Raw genomic sequence first — 21,925 nt, forward strand, 5'->3', positions numbered from 1 at the left:
TTTCTTATGGACATTTTTCTTTTTGATAAAGGTAGAGATTCTTATAAGGAATCTTGTATTACATTTTCAAGTCTTAGATTTAAAAAGAGAAATTTTTTTGAATTCTCAACTCAAAATAATTTGCTAATTTTCGTGATTTTTCCGTTTTTTTGTCAAGATTTGAACTTTAAATGCTTACAAATAAAAACTGTGACTAAGGATTTTTAATATTTTTTAAACGTCATTGTAACAATATAGTAGGAGCCTTGTATCAAATTTTCAAGTTTTTTCATCCAACAATTAAAGTTTTGTTGACATTCATAGAAAAAAAGAATAACACAATTGGAAACTGAAAATATCCGTAAACAGCTCAAAATAAGTCAAAATATTTAGGAAATGTTATGGTGTATAGGGAATTATAAACATTCAATCAAAATGTCATGTACCTACGGTCATTTGTTTAAGAGTTGCACCAAAAACCAAAATCGATTTTCTCAAAAACAGATTTTGCGTAAAAATTCCCGTTTTTCTTTAATTTTTCTTTTATTTTTCACGGCGCTTTTGAAAACATTTTTACTTTTGACCCCCCAAAGTACCAACTAGATTCACTTTCCTATCAGAAAAGATACAGTTGAATAAAATCCAAGCATTTTTACCACTATTTTATTGGAAAATTTACCAGTTAATTTACCAATAATTTTTTCATGTAAACTCTCCAACTCTACAAATGTTGTTTTAGGCGTTGACTGTAGAAATAAATTTTGGGAATAACGAAATAGGAAATTAATTACATAGCACATAACTATAGCTGTCGTTATTATTAGAAGTGTATAGCTGTATAATAGGTATTAGGTAGGTACCTACAAAACATTACGCGGGTGACTGGAAAACGACGATATCTGCAACAGTAGTGACATCATGTAGTATATACCCAGTGAATGTTGTGTACGCGCATAATAGTAATAATAATAATAGTATATTATGTATTATGCGTTTCCTATACAAGCTCACTGCAGGAGTATACCTACCTGTGTAACAATGTGACCTAGAAAGAGCAGATTTCGCGCGTTCGTTCACGTCGTCGTCGCTACTTCCTATTATCCAAAACTCGCATAATATATCGAATGATGGGAGGGGGGGAGCAATCCTATTCATAATGGGAACTTGTACATAACACGATATTATATGGATAGGACTATACCACTACCTTAACTCACTGTCCACTGTTACTGCTATACAATAATGCTGTACTACTATACAGCCCACACTTTGAGCGGACGGGGTATACCTATAATAATACACTGCCGGGGAAAATAAAAATTGGCCGTAATATCGGCGACACATATATTGGGCATAATATACGGCCGTGTGGAATGAAGGAGAAAGTTGAACTCGACCTCGGACCGGTATGTTACTTAATCGCGGTGAAGTATTACGTACTGACGCATCAGTTATAGGTGGGTTTAGGTACTACAGGTAGGTACTCGAAACACGCGGCAGTGTATGTATACGACGCAGTCGCACCGCCGCAGTCCGTCCAACGATATATCGGACAATAATATTATTAGAACTTTTGAGAAAATTTATTCGCTACGGACGCGTTATGTAAAAAAAAATCAAAATCAAATCACTTTTAAATATAGAAAACGCGCTGACAAGGTCATTCATAATCATTTCGACGTGCGTTTAATACCTTCCGTTTCGGGACATTTACATTTTACAATAATATAGGAACCTACCACCCTAACATAATACATAAAGCATATTTTGCAATAACGGAATTACGATATTATAATAGTCAAGTTTTGGTGAAATATAGAAAAAAAAAATTAATTATAAATACCAGCATTATCAATATTGAATATTGCATCAATTGCTTACAAAGTTACAGCTAATATACAATATCACAATCATTCGTAATTAATAACACAGTTCAACTATACGCTCGCAGGGATTTTCTAGTGATTCTAAATATGATTTCAATGTGTTTATATACTTTAAAAGTGTAACAACTATAATATTGTAGACAGTTAAACATTTTTTTTGTTTTAAATAAATATGTTTATTACAAAGCCAAAATGGATCGAAAAGGTCACCGTGGAACCAATGCTGTTTTTGTATTTTGTAACATTGGCCATTTCAGCTTTGGTAAGTACCATTAAAGTTTATAATATTATGTAAGTATGAGGGCTTGCATTTGAAACGAAAAAATTATTCATTTTAATGTTTTTATTTAGATTCAAACAACATTTGTGTTTATCATTATTTAGGGCACCGTGTTAGGTTTTCTTGATATTGCAATATTTTGAATTAAGTTATGAGTATTTGAAAATTGTAAATTGTTTATAAATGCTTATAACTTGTTATAAGTTATAACAAAAGTCTACTGCGCAATATGATGTAGGGCTACAATCGACCACAGCCCACAGGGTGTAATGTTAAGTTTCTACTCACTAGAAATAAAATGACCGATAATATTAATAATGTAATAATAATATTTAATTGATATGTAATGACGTAATTACTGGGATATACCTAATGCTTAACTTTTTTGCAAAGATAAAAATAAAATGAAATGTCAATAAGTTTTATATTTATGATAAAAATATAAAATGGTTTTAATTATTTCGTTCTGTGTTATTTTTTGTTTAATGATATTCTATATATTTTGTTAACCATTATGTTTTGTTTTGTGGTATTTAAATATTTAATTTTTATCAGTCATCGTTTTATTTTCGTTTAAAAATTGCAATCGTTTTTTGTTCATGTTTAACGTTATTAAGACGTTTGCATGCCCCATTCATTGTATGCATAAACATTTTCATTATGATTTTTGTCTTCAAAAAAATAAAAATAATTGTTAGTATATTTTTTATTATTTTGATATTTAACACACCGAAGATTGGGAATAGTATTGGTTCATGACTCATGAACCTTTTTTAATTTTTGTCACGTGTATGATATTGCTTTGAGGTTTCACTGAAATTCCATATTATTATCTTATAGTAGGTAGTTATAAATTAACAGCCAACCACGGAGAGCTCAAAATGGTAATTAATTGTGTTCTGAGAATACGTGAACACTAAATATTTAACACTTGATAATTCACCGGTGCACAAAAACAGTGGCACAACTCAAAAAAGTATATTTTTTAGTACGGCCGTTTAAAAGTTTCTTGTTTCTTCGAATGTTCGTCATGGTTTTGACGAAAATAAAATTTTCATGCGTCGTGCGTATGAATTGAAAAATAGTAATTATTATTTTTTATTTAAGGTAGATTTTATTCTTTCGGTTATAAATTAATAGTATATTAATATACGTTCTTGATGAAAATCGACTATAATTCTAGATTTGGGCAATGTAGTTAAATTGATTCGACTGCTGACCGCATTTTGGCGCGCGCACATTAATAACTACGGACACACGCTGGTGATATAATTATGTTATTATTTATTACCGTATTCTACCCGATGAAGTACAAAAATAGCATCCCTGCAGCATACTTATTCCGTCGTCAAGGTAAAATGAAAAGTACACAAACTCGTATTATATTAAGTTAAAAGTAGAGTACCGGAGATCGTTCGGTTTTTTTTCACGACGATTTTAATTTGAAAGAAAATTAAGTATAATATAAATAAACGCAAAAAATCGATAAAAAAATATTTAAAATTCCCATGCACGCGACACATAATTTGATGGAGGGAAACGTTTTACTCGCGGACGCGGATAATAGGAAGGGTAAGCTCCCTTTACTTAGTATTTATTTCTCCTTCTCTCTCGCTTGTTCAAACACAACTTCTATGAGGGTATTATTTATACAATATGAAAAAATAATCTGGAGCCGTGCAGGTCGCATAACAATATTTACGGTTCAGCGAGCCTGTTCTCGGTATAGGAACCCATCATAGGTATATAGGTAATCAAAAAATGATATTCGATCGTTAACCAAACAAAAACGGTGCCGTATGTTTTGAAGATTAACAAAACGCAATACGCCGGATATTGTATAGCTGCACCGTTCATAAACCGTTTAAAATCGCTCGTTTATGGTACTTACACTCAAAACGCGTTCGACCGATGGACGCCGCCTGCACCGACTGCTGGCTAATTCACAGATCTCCTCCCCTGGCGCTCGCGTGTGGCGTGCGGTGGAGAGGCGTTTAAATCTCGACGGAGGTAGGTTTTTTTTTTTAGTTGCCCGCAGAATTTTTGAAATCGTTTTTGACTCAAACCACGCGTACGCAATACAACTATTTGAACTGTCGTTATGGCTCTATAGGTACTATATTGTTATTATTATAATATTAAATATGGTACACACGCTACGCACCACGCACGCCATATCGTCATCACCGCGGTGATGCAACCACCTGCGGCTTTGATTTTATCTCGAAAAACGGCAGTAATGGGCAAATTGCGTATTACAATAATAATTTCCCACTACCTGTACAACTCTAAATCTAAAACATCGCAGCGCGTGACAACGAAATTGCACGGATATCTCGTATTAGGAGGACGATGCACCGGTATTATTGCGGTCGTCTCAGTATTTCCAGCACGCGGAACATAACAAACTATTTACGTAATTAGCAGTTCGCGTTGAGTTTCGGATAACTTTAAATATTATGGTGAATGTTGATACATTATTAAATTAAATTTATAATTATTATTATAGGCATATAATATATTTTTTACCCATGTTTTGTCTCAGACATATTATATATTTTATATTATAGGTAGGTGTAAAAGTTTACGCCCGAGATAAAACATGTGTAGGTAGTGACTTTAAAAACAAATTGGTTCCCGTTTTAATAACTATTCTATAATGATATAGATAGCCACCTATATATTTGAAATTAACTATTGGAATTCGTCATTTTTATGAGAACTCAAAATACTAATGTTGTAAATCATACTTACCTAGATGGATTAAAAATATAGTTCAAGTCTTGAGTGATAACATGCAGTATATATACCTATACATGGCATTAGATCGCTAATATTTAAACTAACGGAACTTAACGCTAACTGCTAAACACAGACTATTGAATATTAATATATTATAGGCACTAATTGTAAGATGGAGAAAACAAATTTGAGTGCTTACTTTAATGATAACAATTCACTGTTTGTTTTCTCTCTCTCTGGCAATATAGACAATACGTATTTACGCAGAATCATTTTTTCTTATGTTTTTGAGTAATCTTAAGACCCGTCCAGATGGACTAGCTTCTGCCTCACGGCCATGCTCATGAATATGACGTCACAAATACATTTCCGGCAAAATTTCCGATCATCCTAATAACCGGTCCACATCAAAGGAAATCCACGTGGTTTGAGCCACGTGTGCAAGGCCACACGGCAACAGTACTTATTTTGATAATTTTTTTTAACATTTAAATTATATTTTAAATCATTTTAATCGAAAAACAAATGCCACATCGTCTGGACACGTATTTGCTGCGCGGCATCACCCATTACAAAAACGATTGAGAATAATTTTTTTGCAGAGGGTATGACATTTATCGATTTGCCTAAATATTGTCTCAAAAACAATTTTAAGAACATTAATTGAATTACACATTTTTTTTATTTTCAAATCGAACACATATTAAAATACTTAATAATAACTTCTCCGAGAGAGAAAACAAATATTGCGCTGACATCCTCCTAATATTCTAATGTGATACTTACGAATTATAACATAAACAGTTTATTCTATAACCTGGGCTCGTAGGTTCATGAATTTTCATATCAATTCTGCCAAGTAATATTACTACTATAACCTAGACATTTTATTTAAGGTCACAGGATTCAATATATAATTTATATATAATATGTTCTTTTTTTTTATTGGATTAAGGCTTCGACGATTGAGATTATTACCCTTAAAGGTTGGTAGAGTTGGTACGGTTAAGTTTCCAGCGGGCGGTTAAGTGGGAATCCACATAGTGCCGCGTGTGGTAAAATGGAAATCCCCAAAAGTGCTTGGCGTATTCCCAGTAGAACCAGACACTGATCGATAATCGCAAAGGCGTGGAAAAAAAATAGTACATGTGGCTCGTGCGGGAAGGCGATTTCTGTCTTGGGCGAAATGCGGCCCTCCCTTGCAGCTCGTGCACCACACGTCGTCAGCGACTGAAATAGCTCACGTCCCTTGCCACACAATATCATACTTTTTCATATTTATGAAATATTTTCATTGTATAATATTATATTATTACTTAGGTACTAAAAGTTTTTCTCTGCATATTGGAGTGTATAGTTGCATACTTATTTAATCGTTTACATAGTGCACGAACCGAAACCTTAGGCCTAACCTTAAGACCTAGTTATAACTTACAACTAACGGATAAGCGTGCGTATGCGCGTGGTTTCAGGTGGGCACGAATTTGATACTGCGAAAGGGATGCGACATGACGGCCACCGAGCAGCCGGCTGACCTGAGGGACAAGTGCCTGAACGAGAGCTACGCACAGGAGTTGGTGGCCAGGATACAGACATGGAAGCTGACCATCCAGTACTCAGTGCCACTGCTGTTCATACTGTTCGCGGGCTCGTGGAGCGACACGCACGGCCGCCGGCGCCGGCCACTCATGTTCATACCGATCGCTGGCCAGCTGCTGACGGACGCGTTCAACGTGCTCAACGTGTACAACTGGCACTGGTCGCCCGCCGTGGCCGCCGTGTCCGAGTGCCTGGTGCCCGCGCTCACCGGGTCACGGATATGCTGCGTGGTTGGCGTCGCGTCCTACGTGGCCGACATCACGCGCGTCCAGGATCGGACCAAGCGCATCGGCATGCTCATGTCGCTGTACTTCATCGCTACGCCGGTAGGCGCGTGCACGGCCGGCTTCCTCAACGTCAACATCGGCTTCTACGGCACGTTCGGCGTGTGTATAGCGATGAACGTGGCAGCACTCGTGCTGGGCGCGGCCCTGGTCAAGGACACGTCCGTGCCGTACGACAAGGGCGCGTCCATATGGCAGACGGTCAACCCGAAGGTGATCGCCGACTCGGTGCGCGTACTGGTCAAGAAACGGCCCAGTCGGTCGCTGCTCATTTACATGACCATCGTGTCTCCGCTCACCATCGGACCCATGCAAGGTGCGTCGAAACGAACATAATAATATAATAATAACAATATTGGTATCTATAGGTACTCGGGGGAGCTAAGGTTTTACGATAAACACTTAAGGGGTGGAGGTGAGTAGACGTGTTAGAACTGCTAGGAGTGGTTGCTCGACCTACATTAGCTGTATGTCAATTGAATAAAACTTTTGTTAAAATCTAAAAAGGAAAACAATAATATACGTTTTGTAAGAGTCATTCAGATATTACGAATTCAGGATATTAGATTTAAGTTTAAGGTTTATTGACAGTTATACATGTTAAAATTTACTGTTTCACTTTGATATTATTTTAGTTTTAAATTTATTTTATTTCAAGGCATTTAGACATGCACTAAATAAAAAAATATATGAATAGTAGTAATATTAATTATTGTAAATATTTACTATCTACAATATTATAGTACACATTCGACAAAAAAAAAAGTTATAATTTCAGACCGTTCTTATAATATGAACTTAGATATATTATTACAAAACAAAATATCAATTTCGTAGATTAAGATGATTTAGTAGGTAGGTAATAAAGGGTTGGGCTGGTTGAGGTGAAATAATGCCTTTATTAGAAACTCTTTTTATGATCCATCAAATAATAATTTTTTAATAAGATCTCCGTACATATGATTATAGTATGACTGTGCAAAAGAACTATTCTATAATTGGAGAAGTAAGGACGCTATAGATGATAATAGATGCTAATCATCTTTTCTATTAATAGATTACGATCATAAGCCAACATAAAAGTCTATACTTAATACATCCAATTCATTGGTAGGTTTACATAATAATAATATTATAAACCTACTTATGTGCATGAAAATAGCCATAGGTACTTATGATTTATACATCGTACAATTCATACCGAATAAATTTAAGTTTAGATTTCCAACTAATTTTTAAGTTTATTAGTGGGTTTTACTACGTCTATTAGGTCTGATATATTATTTTACAATAACACTCCATAGTTAAATCAGTTCTTTAAATTGTATTTAAATTTCTATGTGGAATTGTATTGAGAAGATTCATTTTGAGCCCAGCGAGAGAATTTTTTTTTAGTTGGCGTTTATTCAGTTGAAGTCGTCAATTTCACTAAACTCATGTCATATCACTATATTATGATATGTACCATTATGTAGATACAAATTTCAAATAAATATGTATGTATTTATGACGTACCTATGTTTATTGTATAGGTGAATAAATATATGAATTTAAAACTCTTTTTGTGTTTAGGCATGCGGCCTGTGAGGCACCTATACGTCTGTTCAGCTCTTGAAATAGCTCGCATTTTCAACAAAATTCAAAATGCTTGTTGAAAAATTCTGAGAAAATTTTTCCCCGGAAAATGTAAGCTTACTCTTTCATTACAAATATTCTATTTTAAAATATTTTGAATAAAAAAAAACACTGAAATTCCGACGATTTCACGAATAATATCGCCGCGATTGTATTTGAAAAATGTACATTTCTTATACTGCATAAAACAAAGATATGCATGTCTAAAACTCCACGTCTTCACAAATATCTGAACTCTAATTATATATACGGTACAAACGTTTTTCGATAATTTTATTAATTTATTCATCCAGTATTTATAGTTATTTTAATATTATTATTCGAAGAGGTAACTCAAGACGTGCTCAACTATACATATACAATTGTGAACACTATTTTAGTAAGTATTCCACGCGGGAGCGCCTGATGTCTATAACACAATCGCTGGTGTATAATATACAAAAGAACTATACATTAGAAGTATACGAAAACAATATCAAACTTTATTATTATTATATGCGTAGGAGGAACAAATTTATACTTTTTGACTGAACACGTTATAACATAAACCACGCAATGGTAGCTCCGGCAGCAGTGTGGTATAAAATCTTAACGTCGTCGTTATTAATAACTATTATTGTTTGTATAACATAATATATCTTATAGACGGTGACACATTTAGTTTATTTATTAGGTACTACACTACTACCTACTGTCTCGCCGCTCACGATTAACCAGCAAAAATAAAATAATGATAATAATATTATTGTTCTCATTTCGGTTAGCATTGCATTAATTGTGCAATCTGTAGGCAAAATTAAATCGTCATTCCCCGCACACTTCGCGACGCGCGATTTGCACTGATAAAAAATATTTCAAACCGTATTAACATAATATTTTTTTCAAGTGAAAATCCTGCCCGCTGAAGTTGTAGAGTACTGTTCGTATAATACGAACGTTTAATTGGGTGTACCTACGCTCTGCAATCGGCGGACCATGTGCCGATACCGTGCGGGATATCATCCTACACATAATCGGCACGCGGAAACAACAAAATCAATTAACAAGTATCATTATTTTTTTTTTTTTTTTCACGACAGGTATTATCTGTTTGTAAAATTGTATCTGAACGTAAAACACGAGCGTGTACTTAATGGAAAACGCTGCAGGCTACCTGTCCGTGGGTCAATTAAAATTTCTACAGAATGATATATAATAATAATTAATAAAGCGCATATACCTACCCCGTATTTTTAGCGTATTGAACTCTATAATAGTCGACCATATTACAAAGCACACATTTAAATAAACGTCGATCGATCGGACAACTGGACTACTGCGTCCATAGCGTTGTATAAGTAGTATTATAATATACTAATAGGCGTTCATAGGTAAAATGTCAAGGGATGAGGGAGAGGGCAAAGTAAAAAATTCTCAAACCCAAATGAAATGTATTTATTGTTATTTAAACGTAGAAGTTTAAATATGCTTATTGTTATGTTAAGTAATAATAATTAATGTTCGTATTGTTTTATCCTATATAAAATAGAATTGCATTTCAATAAGTACAGAAATAAAAATAGAAATAAAATATAGGTAGTCAAATGTATTATTAGGTATCGGTAAATTAGAACTGCACTTAATATATTTGTTTTATTCTAAACATAACACCTAAAATATTGGATATTGTTAATATAGGTATCCTGAATAAAACAATATCCAAGTTCACTTTTTTCATGACGATCATTCATTAAATTATAAGCTCATAATATCTTTTCCAGGGAGAGGGATAGAACTATAAAAGCACCTTGATAGATGACACCCCCAATTAGTGTATTATATGATAAAAATAAATCAGAGGGTGAGTATGACATCCCGTGAGCAATCTCTTGAGAACAAATTAATAAACATTTAGAAGATATTCATATCTTAACCTAAATAGCCAACGTATAGTTTGGAAATTAGGATATTAATAAAGTTTAACAGCAGTAACAAATATTAAATTCTTCAATGTTATGTTTATATGTGAAGTACTTTTTTAACTGATTGTCAATTAGCTATTACTCTATGCGCTATTATAGCAGTCGTGTAATTTGATACACATACAATATTACTGTTTATTATGATATACTCCTAATTATTTTGACAATATGTAGTGATATAATATATTAATATTATGTATTATAACTGTAGAATGTAGAGCTATGGTGTGGTTTAAATTTGTATTGAAGGAATTATACGTCTGTAACGAAATTAATTAACATTTTCCTTGAACGAAACATCAAAGTGATATTCATGATTCTTAATTAACACGAGACGTTGTTTCGCAAAATAGTATTAATAAATATTATTATTCATTTGTAATTTATAAATTGATTATTTGAGATATAAATAATATTTTAATAAGAAATCAAATTATTAGATTGACAATATTATTGCCTGTTTTACAATTCGATTTTCTTATACTCGAATTTGATACTAATAATAATACGACAATTCCACTGTCCTACTCATTTATTGTCAATTGTCAGTGTGACACATACCTTATACGTATAACTCTATACTTATGAGTACCTACCTAAGCGACGCGATATGATAGGTATTAGATGAGTATTGAAATATAATATTATTTACATTTGTAACTTGCAGTGATAGTTTTAATAATATTACCCAAGAATCGTAATTGTTGTTTTTTTTTAAATTTATCTTTATTGTATCACCCCTACGACTTAGCTATAATCAGTACATACATTTACATTATTGTAACTACCTACATAATATTTTATTTAAATTGTTTCTAGTTTATCATCGTCTATAATTGTATTCAAATTCTCTATACAAAATTGTAATAAAATTATATTCTGCTTCTGTAAAATATACTAAACCGACATGAAATCGACAGGCAGCAATTTAAATCGCTATCACACGGGTAATTAAAATAGATGAATTGTACAGTATATTATAGTTTATCTGCATTTCGTTGTAATACGCCATTGGTATATGAAACCTAACTTACGCCAAATTAAAAGGTGCTCAGTCAGTGATTCAAGTGTATAATATCATATAACATGTAGTATTATATAGTACTTATATCGTCTACTTCTGCATTTCATAAGGGTAGTATAGAAATTCTTAGTATGAAATTAAACTGTTGTTATAGTTTGGTAATAATAATACTTGTAATTTACCAATTACTACAATGGATAATGTGACAGGTAAAGCATTTGGCATACGATTGTGATAAACAGATATTATAATATATTATGTACCTATTCAAATTATATAACGCCACATGAATCGTACTTCGCGTGACACCACTGCGCAGTCACAATAGAAGTTATTGCAGTTGGCCTAGGTTTTAACAGTTGCTCTGAAGTACGTATAATCTATATATATTATATAATATGTACCTATGTATGAAGATTAGTAGATTGTAGGTCAGAGAATATTGAATGGTACCCATTCGGCAACATCTCGTCCTTCCGCCAACCAATTCACTGATACTCATAATAGTTTGCTGAAAACCCCATATTATATATTATATACCCAGTCTGTTTTCACATGATTTATTCTTCTTGAGAACTCAATCACGAGTATTTAATATTTACCTATATTATGGATATATTGCAAGTATTTAGCGTGTTCAGGAAATTGTCTTCTCCGAAAATATGTTCCAACTTAAGCTGTACCTAGGTATACCACAACGTAAAATACAAACATTATAATATAGTATATACCTACACGCCGAAACGAGTTCGAAACATCAAAAGTATTAGAAAATTAGCTGGGAATAAGTTATAACTCAATTTATCCCCTTAAATCCCTTTTATTTTAATTAAATTTATTACTTAGTTAATTTAACTAATATAATATTACGGTACATCGCTGTGAATGCGCAAAATAATTGTTTACCTACCTAATCTAAGATCACTCGTATAGTCATTACTGTATTTCGAACGTGTATTTAGGGTTGGGTATTTACCTATAGTGCCTGAAACTCACGAACAGATAATTTAGTTCAATATATTTTCTTATTGAGATACAACATAATATTAAAATTTATAATATATGCCCTTGAAAGTGATAATATATTTTTTAAATATTATATTTTTCATGATTATAGGATGATGAAAATGTTCATAATATTAACAAATATATACAAAAATACTGTTTACGAGAAAATATCGTAACGGTAATTTAATAATTTTTCGACTACAAAACAACAATTACTACAGTATACTTAATTCGCATAATCGTATCTATAATAATATATGTCTACAATGTACATCATACTCTACACTCTACATAGCGATCTATTGGAAATGGTAATTTTATTCAGACATCTATGCGTTTAATTCTTGCCCTTTATTAATTTATTCTAAGATTGTTGGGTTTTTAATGTTAATTTCCTATTTAAAAATAGCATAATTATTAAATTATTTAAGTACAAATATTCTTATTTACATAATATGTGTGGAATCATTCAACTTTTTTAATTTTAAATTCTGATAAGTAAAAACTTACCTACCCAATCTAGAACATATTATACTAGCCACTAAGTTAATAAACAGGATGTGTAAAATAAATAACTGTCAATGGGCTATTAACAAACTATGTTCGTAAATAACAGAATTTGTTCTTGTATTAAAAAATTACATTTTTTTAAATGCATATAATCATTTTTATTTAAAAAAAAAAAAAATATTTGAATAAAATGTATGATAAAGGTAGTTAGTTTATTACACCGGTCACTTATTTATATTACACTTTATATATATCAACCAAACAATTATCATTTTCCTGTACTATATCACTACATCGATTCTGAGATAGGTACCTACATAAAAAAAAAAGAATAAAAAATAATCTAAAAGTTATAGATTCAACGTTTAAATATTAGTTTATATTATTGTTCTATACCTACTGTATTTTGCATTTAATCAAATATATTACATAGGTTCAAAAATATTTTAGTAATTTCAATGTATTCCTTTCTACGATACACCATTATATCTATAACATAAGTTATGTACTGTGAAATGTATTCTATTTAAATATTGAACTCAATTGTAATAGTTTAAATATTTTTTCCAAAATAATGACAAGACAATTTCAGAAAAGTAGAATTTTTAAAATGAAAGTTCAAGTTTAAATAAAATATTTAGTAGGCATAGGTATTAAATATTAAGATTGACAGTATAGGTGAACGTTAAATTAAGGTAAATGTGAGATTCAAATATGAAATGGTCTTAATGTAAAATACATTTATCAAAAACTTTTAAAAGTTTGTAATCTTTTACATATAATTTGTTAGCTAAATATTGAAAATATGTAGTTCGTCTTCAATCAATAATGTGAAAAATAAGTAAGGGTAGGTAGTTCCATTAGTTTGATTTGCATATATTTACAAAACTTTGTTGGTATATTATTTATTATATAATATATAAATGAACTTTTCCTGATTCATCATCGCCTTGCCAGAACTGCTGAAGCAATGAATATAAATTTTGGTCAGTAGTTTCGTTTTATGATGTAAAGTTCCATTAAGAAAGGGTTTTCCAAAATTCTCATTTTAAAAAGGTCCTCGAACAAGGATTTTGAGTTCACAGTGGAAATTTAAACTTTTTTGAAGATTATAACAGTTCCTACCTAAAAGTAAAAATTAGTATATATATATTTTTGTTGTGTATTAATTGGTTACTTGGGCAGATGAGGTAAAATCTGACATCTTATATTATACTTTTTAGAATTGTACCCAGAAACAACTATTTTTAATAAATCAAGATGATCTAATAAATAATAATAATAATATTAATAATAGTAATGATCTAAAGGCAATTACTAGAAGTAATATAAAAACTGATTAAAAAAAAAGTTATAACACAAAAAAAAACGACAAACGGGCGATAAGCTGAGTTATTTAGCTAGTATGATATGTAATTAATATACGTACCATACATTTATACCCAAAAAACGTATAATACGTGTAGCATATTGTGACTTTTCGGCTATTGTATATAGCCTTTTGCAGGTAAACATTTTTTTGTATTTTAATAAACCAACTATCAAAAAAAAAAAAAAAAAAGCGGGTAAGTGGGTAACACTCTGCGGTACATTAAGTATCTAGAGAGTCATTGTACCTAATGGATAAGTTAAATTTGAACTTAATACAATTATTGTACCTATACGTCAAATGATCTTTTTGAAAACTGGTTTTGCGTAAAAATCTTAGTTTTTCCTTAAATTGTTGTTTGTTTTTCCTGACTCTCCAAGTAGTAAGTACCAACTAGATTCTAGAAAAAATGCTGTTGAAAAAAATCAAAGCATTTTTACTGTCCCAAAAGGTAATGACAGACACACACAAAAAAAAAAAACATCATTGTAAAATCAATGCATTCATCGCTCCGCTCAGAATATAAAATATTTTATATTAGTTCCGCGTATTACTATTCAAAGCTAAGATACGTATTACCATTGATTATAAATACTAGTATCAATTATTTTTATATGCATATTATAACATATATATTATTTTTATTATTCTTAGAAAAATTTACAATTTATATAACGTAATAATATTTTCAAGCTAATAACCTAATAGTTGATGCTGTAACAGAAGTAAAAAAAAATTGTAGATAAGACTGTAAATAAAATTTGATGAAAGTATAGAAATTAAAATAACGAGAAGTGAAAAAAGTATTAAACCATTTGAAATATGTAGGTAAATTAAAATATATTTTTTTAAATTTAAATTTCAAGCGTGACGTGATAAAATATTTTATCCAGAGAAAAAGATTTTTTCAATCAAGTTCATGCCAGGAATTTAATTTGAAATTCATTGATACTTTGTAAATATTGATTATATTATACTAAGTATTAACTGTTTTTTTTAAATTAATTAATACCTACTTATTTCATATATTTATTTTGTAATTACTTATTTACTTTTTTTTTTTTACCTAATTTGTCCCTATTTTTAAACTACGTTATTGTTACTTACAAATATATAATGTGTAACTCACACAAAATAATATTTATACTACCCATAAACCTTATTTAATAGTATATAAAATAATTAACTTTCCAAAATGTTTGGCTTCAAATTATAAGTATAAAATACATTTATTTATTTATTATTTTTTTTTTTTTTTCATTGAACTATGGTCATTAGCTGTTTTTTTGTGTTATGGCCGGGGGGCTGGGGGGAGAGGGTGGTTAGAACGGTTGGTTGAAACACGTTTTTAGGTTTGGCAGAGTTTCAAGTTGGGCACCCGTAGGTTTCTGCCATGCCCGGTCGGGGGATGGCGGCATCTCCCTCCGGACACCGTGACTTGCCCTAAGAAAAATGCAGCCTACGGCCGGGATCGAACCGGCGTCGGTGCGCGTCGCATCCGATGCCTTAGTCCACTCAGCCACTCCGTCCCCCCTATACATTTATATATTGTATGATGTATAACATTTTCTATTTTACCTGAATTCCTTAAAATTCTTAAAACAAAAATAAATGTAATGTGAAATCTTGATTTTATTACTTGACAACTTACAGCACCGGTATAAATAAACAACAATACACCTTGTGACATTGTGTTATGCATATTTTGATACTTAGCAGATTTCTATTGTGTTGATAAATATTATTAAACTAATATCCAATAGAAAAGTAAACATTAGAGTTTAATTACAATTAATAAATTAAATACATAACTAATATGAAGAAATAAACTACTAATATGTTAAACTTTAACTACATTTTTTTTCAGGTGAATACTCCATTCTTTATCTTTTTGTCAGATATAAATTTGGATGGAACGAAATCGATTACAGCCTCTACGCTGCATACAAAATGACCGGGATACTTATAGGTAATATAACTAATATTATTCAGACAAAATAACATAAGTTTGACTTAAGCCATCACACGGTGATTTTGGTGTATGTGCGCTATCGGAGACAAATCTCCTAGAATTATTTTTTATTCTTGCAAGTTCAATCGCAATTAATTTCTGTATTAATGAAATTCGAAAGTTATTAGAACCTAACGCAAACAGTCGAAATTCGAAATACCCACGTTGAATTGAACATTATTGTATATATACCGTTTTCGTCATTAATATCGTTTTGGGTTTAAAAACAATATTTGTTCATGTGGAAATGCATTGGCGTATTTAATAGTGTATAAGTACGATATTTTCGATTTTTCACGGTATCTATAATACACGTACTTATAACCTACCCACCTAAGTACCTAACTAAATAAATCAATTTTTAAAATGTATTTCCGGCTAAAACATAGGTAGCTGATAACTATTATTGACATGCTTATTATTTTGGCGTGTGTAAATATCCTGTTACATGAATTAATAATGTAGATATTATGTTTATTTTAATTAAACAACCATCACTATAATATTAAACGTTTCTATGCTTAATTTTTACCAAAATAGTGTAGTAGTTTGGCATTTATATTGTCTAGGAATCATGGGTTCTCTTTTAATGTAATTTTTTCACCCACATTATATGTTGGGTTTTTCTAAGAAATTAAATCATTTCGATATTTGTAAAAATAAAAATAAATTGAGAAGTATAATATTTTTATGGGCCATTTTGGTGGGTGTTTAAAAGTGAAAGCAACTATAAATCAATGAATTTACTAAAAGCTTTGAGGAGAATATAAAACTGGCTATAATAATAATATTAGGTTTACGTCACAACAGTTGCATAGTTATATTTCTTAAATTTGTCAAAAATAATTAGGAAATTCATAAAAAAAAAAACATTTAAAAATAATAATCTGTGCTTAATTTCCAATCTAAGAAGGCAAGTCAATGTAACATAGAAAACTTTTGAACTTTTAGTAGATAAAAAAATCTATATCAATATCATCATTATTTTGTAACAGATTATTATTTTTAAATGTTGTGTAGGTATAATATTATAATATATAATTATAATTTAAAGTGTTTAAACCATTATTAATTCATTAAAGGCAGGTACATTGTACATGCCAGAGATTCTACATATTATAATTGTATAATTACCTCTACATATATATGAATTAACTATTTTTTGTATTACAAATTACAACTTTATAACGTCATAACAATCATACATCATTATAATTGTGAGATACCGCGAGGTCGAACCCATTGCAAATATATAAGTATAGTCGTCCGTTTCAGATTTAGAGCGTGAAGACAATCTCATACCAGCTACATAATTTACATAATCGGTATATTATGTTTAAAAAATTGGGTTACTTCTAATTTGTATATACTACTCTTCCTTTTCCCTCAACCTTTCCTTTTCAAAGCATTCTAGAAAGTGATATAGTGACACGAAGGTTAATATTTAAAAGACGAAAATTATTATAGATTAACACAGTTCTATATAGATATTAATAGGTAGTAGTTATATATTTTTCAACTTATAATTCCAAACGTATCTTATAAATAGATGGACGTTAACCTACAAACCGTAAAAAGTAAGACGAATGCACACGCATGTTATATAATATTTATATTATACATGTTATAGGTACTAAACATTTTGTCTTGAACTAAAACATCATCTTGAAAGTTGAAACTGTAACAATTCATAAATGACATAATATTATGATATAAAATATAAATATAAAATTTAAATGAAAATTTAATGCATCGTTTGAAATAGTCAACAGTAAATATTTATTATGTGTGTTATTTTATTTACAGGGACTATCTTAGCTATATGGTTAATGAGTGTAAAACTGAAAATGCACGACGCAGCAATAGGATTTATCGGCAGCAGTTTCGACTTGATCGCTGCCGTGTGCTATAGTTTTGTCACCCAACCTTGGCAGCTGTATGCAGGTTGGTCATTCACCAAACTCGATAATTTTCTAATGATAAATCGAAAACCACGATTTGTATATACGATTTAACGTGTGATTTAAAATTGCAGTGCCAGTGATAGACATCTTCCATGGTGCAGCGTTTACAGTCAGCACTTCGATGGCGTCAAAACTCGTCGATAATAGTGAACTAGGTAAATGCTGTTATTATAATAAATGTCAACAGTAAACTTCTCGAATTTATAGCTATTTTTTTTTGTGACAATTTTATATACGCTAACCGTTTTTCAAATATAATTTAGATTGTCAAACATTGTGGGACAACGGCAAACTATGTCAATGATAATATTTCATTAAATTATTATTCAAAATTATAATAGTATTACTATAACATACACACTTATAAGGCGTACCTACGTAATTCTTATACTTTTTTTTTAGCGCAACTCAATTCTGTTCGTGGTATGCTGGAAACGCTCGCTCCAATTATTATTTATCCGTTATATAATCAATTATATAAGCTCACATTTGAAACACTACCGGGAGCTTTTTTCCTGTTGACTGCGGTTATTACTGTTCCAGTTGTCATACTATTCGGGTAAATACAATGCAATGATATTCCACGCAACTTTACAATATTATGCTCTATATTTATTATGAGGTATATTATATAGAATCGTATTTTTCAAATTGTAAATGCTTTAGTATGTACTTTTTCGTTTACAATGTGTACAGTGTGTGCATTATTAAATCCATATAGAGCTGTTCATAACATTCATTGTAATAAATGTTGATGTTGGTACCTTACAGCTATTATAAAAAAAAAATAGACCGAGTAGTGAGTATATGCAGGGTATATAACCCTTATCAATGCTTAAATGAATAGAAAAATCCTAAAACATTTAATTGTAATTAAATAATGTAAAATCAAGAATAGGTATGGTATACGTGCTATAGAAATAATATTTCTCGTTAAATTATATATAAATTGCCACAAATACCCGTTCATATTTTTCAAAAATATTTGAATTGCTTTTTTATTGGAACTGTAACAGTTAATTATAATTTAAATGTACATGCATTTTTTTTTTGAACTATTTAACAGTTTGTATAGTGATAACATTTTATCATAAGGGGTAGAAACTATAAATTATAAATTTGGAATTTGGTGGGAGGATAATATATTGTAATAAAATCGTTTTACATTTTCTCAAAGTCTGTGCAACGATAATAATAATATATAAACGGTAGTGAGAATTCGTTCGACGAAATTAAGTGGTTTTGGTGCAAAGTATAGGTATAGGTACTGCAGGGCCGTCTGACTTTTAATTTGATTTTGATTGTTATTATGGTTGGCTGTTGGTCAATATTGACTTTATCTGGACGTGTGAGCTTATAAGGCTATAAAATACAAACAAAACGTTTGGTATTTTCTATGGCCTCTAATTTGATTTTATAAGAACAGTTTACTACTTATGCTGATATTGTATTATATTTAATATGCGTTGCAGCCAGTATAACTGTACAACATTATGTTTTTCGAGGATCCACACACATGATAATTGATTTAAAATTTTTTCTTACTGTGTAGTCCCCAGTTTTGATAATCTTTTAGTAAAGATTGAACATACATTTTATTTTAAAGAGGTCATATTTATATTTTATATTATAATTTGTAGGTAATACTAGGTAAGTATATTATAAATAATAAACAAATCAATAAACACAGTAAATGTTGAAAAAAAAATTGTGAAAAACGAAAAAAAAAACGGTTATAAATCTATCATGAAAATTTTCCAAATACAAGTACTTCATTAATTAATAATAATTCAATATTATATAACTGTTACACAATACGTCATATTTATTACAATAATTTTATTGTATTAATAGCATTACAATAATTGAATAATAACATGCCAAACCAACCATAATTTCTATAATATAGGTACCTACCAAGGTAATTAAAATGATAAGATTGTTATGTAAATATATAATAATAAATAACCCAACAAAAAGTTAAAACCTACCTATTGAAAATTCAAATGTATAAAATATAACTGCGATATGAGGTTCTGTATTAATTATTTAGTATTGTTTAGCATAGGTAGTTTATTTATACCTGAAAAATAAATTGTAAATGTAAAGATTATTTTCTTATGGTCTTTGTTTATACAAACATACGGTGCGTATGTGTTTGTATTTGAAAATTGATTAACTGAGCTATACGAATGGCCACGGGGCCACAACCCTCCATAATAATTATAAGAATTATTATACAGTAAACACACGAAATGTAATATATTAATATTAGACTTTACCACCTAAGACTACTATTATTATTGTGTTTCATGTTTTTACTGCTAATTAGTTATTTATCGTTGAATGTTGCCAACTAAGACGGTATTATTCAGGGTGTAACAATATTACTTTGCATTATTTTCAGGTTGACATACAAAGCCGATCAAAAAGACAACATATTTAAAAATAATGAAGATGATGGTGTAGCACAAAAAACTAAAGACGAATGTAATAATACTGTCAAAGAAGAATCGATTAAAACTATAGATTCTGTTTGACATCACCCATGTGTAAACTAATATGATGTAATAATATGGTGAATATTATTAACACTTCGCAGCATATTTATTTGTTATTATGTTATAAACCTACCTACCTACCTACCTATGATATAAATGTTATACAATATACATACCTTTACTGGCATTACCTTTATTGTATAACCAAAATTGTATTTATGTAAAACAGCCTCTGTAATAAATTGTATCATATTTTATACCACATTTGCTTATATTATAATGTAAAATACTAAAATGTAATGCAAATTAATACAAAATCTTAAATCCTCATAAGTTTAGTGAAAAATGTAAATAGTATAAGATGTATGTTTAGATACAACATTTTATAATGTATTAATGATATCTAAGTTTTGATTGTTCTAATTCGATCTATCTAATAGAGATTTTAATTTTTGTTTTGTATACATGTTTTTATATGAATAAGTTTTAAGTCCAATGTACCTATACCTATAATAATAGGAAACGTTTTATAGATCCTCAACTAGTATTAAGTATATTGAATAAATGTATAGCATAATAATTATATAACAATTTGATAATTTGATATTATGGTAAGCTATGTAATTACCTATGTTATTGTAGGTAATAGCTAATCGGTATTCGGTGCATTGGTACCTATACCGGCTACCACATGCAGACATGCTAATAAAAGTTATTCAAAACGTTTTTTCAACCTTAGAATCTTTCGATTCATCATGATATAATTTATGTTAAATTAAACTACTGTTTTGTTTATGACCAAAATTAAATTGTTTTTATAAAATTAAACTGAACTTTTAAAAGAATATTTTTTCTTGTTCTTTTGAAAGTAAAGTAAATATTACAATATACCTTCACTTCATTAGTCTAGACTCTAGAAGACTGTTGATATAATTTTGCCAACATTTTCATAGTATTATAGTTTTTACATAATGAGAAACTCGTTGTTAAACATTTAAATATTTGAAAGACATTTATGGAATAAATTATAAATTATAAATTAAAGAATAATATTATATATTATGTATACCTATATCACTTTTATTTTAAACAAAATCATAAATAATTTTTAATAAACAAAAAACTTAAAATAATTTATTTAAAAAATATTCAGGTACTGAATAAGATTATAA

The 21,925-nt window shown here is 30.0% G+C and overlaps 1 protein-coding gene across 1 annotated transcript; it reads left to right on the forward strand.

The window, feature by feature from the left end:
* The first annotated feature begins 1,466 nt into the window (after positions 1-1,466).
* On the forward strand, positions 1,467-21,215 carry LOC132939329 (probable peptidoglycan muropeptide transporter SLC46). Its single transcript, XM_061006427.1, has 7 exons — positions 1,467-2,127; positions 6,360-7,086; positions 16,145-16,246; positions 18,095-18,232; positions 18,324-18,407; positions 18,655-18,811; positions 20,660-21,215. Exons 1-7 carry the CDS (start codon positions 2,038-2,040, stop codon positions 20,790-20,792), a joined length of 1,431 nt encoding a protein of 476 aa, XP_060862410.1. The 5' UTR covers positions 1,467-2,037; the 3' UTR covers positions 20,793-21,215.
* Positions 21,216-21,925: the final 710 nt, after the last annotated feature.

Source organism: Metopolophium dirhodum, chromosome 2 (genome assembly GCF_019925205.1).
Source record: "Metopolophium dirhodum isolate CAU chromosome 2, ASM1992520v1, whole genome shotgun sequence".
In the NCBI taxonomy this organism is placed as follows: Eukaryota; Metazoa; Arthropoda; class Insecta; order Hemiptera; family Aphididae; genus Metopolophium; species Metopolophium dirhodum.

Excerpts from the sequence above, each read along its gene's own strand:
- LOC132939329 (XM_061006427.1), top strand. The coding sequence starts at position 2,038 with ATGTTTATTACAAAGCCAAAATGGATCGAAAAGGTCACCGTGGAACCA. Across the intron at positions 16,247-18,094 it reads AATGACCGGGATACTTATAG|GGACTATCTTAGCTATATGG; the intron begins GTAATATAACTA and ends TTTTATTTACAG. Across the intron at positions 18,812-20,659 it reads CCAGTTGTCATACTATTCGG|GTTGACATACAAAGCCGATC; the intron begins GTAAATACAATG and ends CATTATTTTCAG.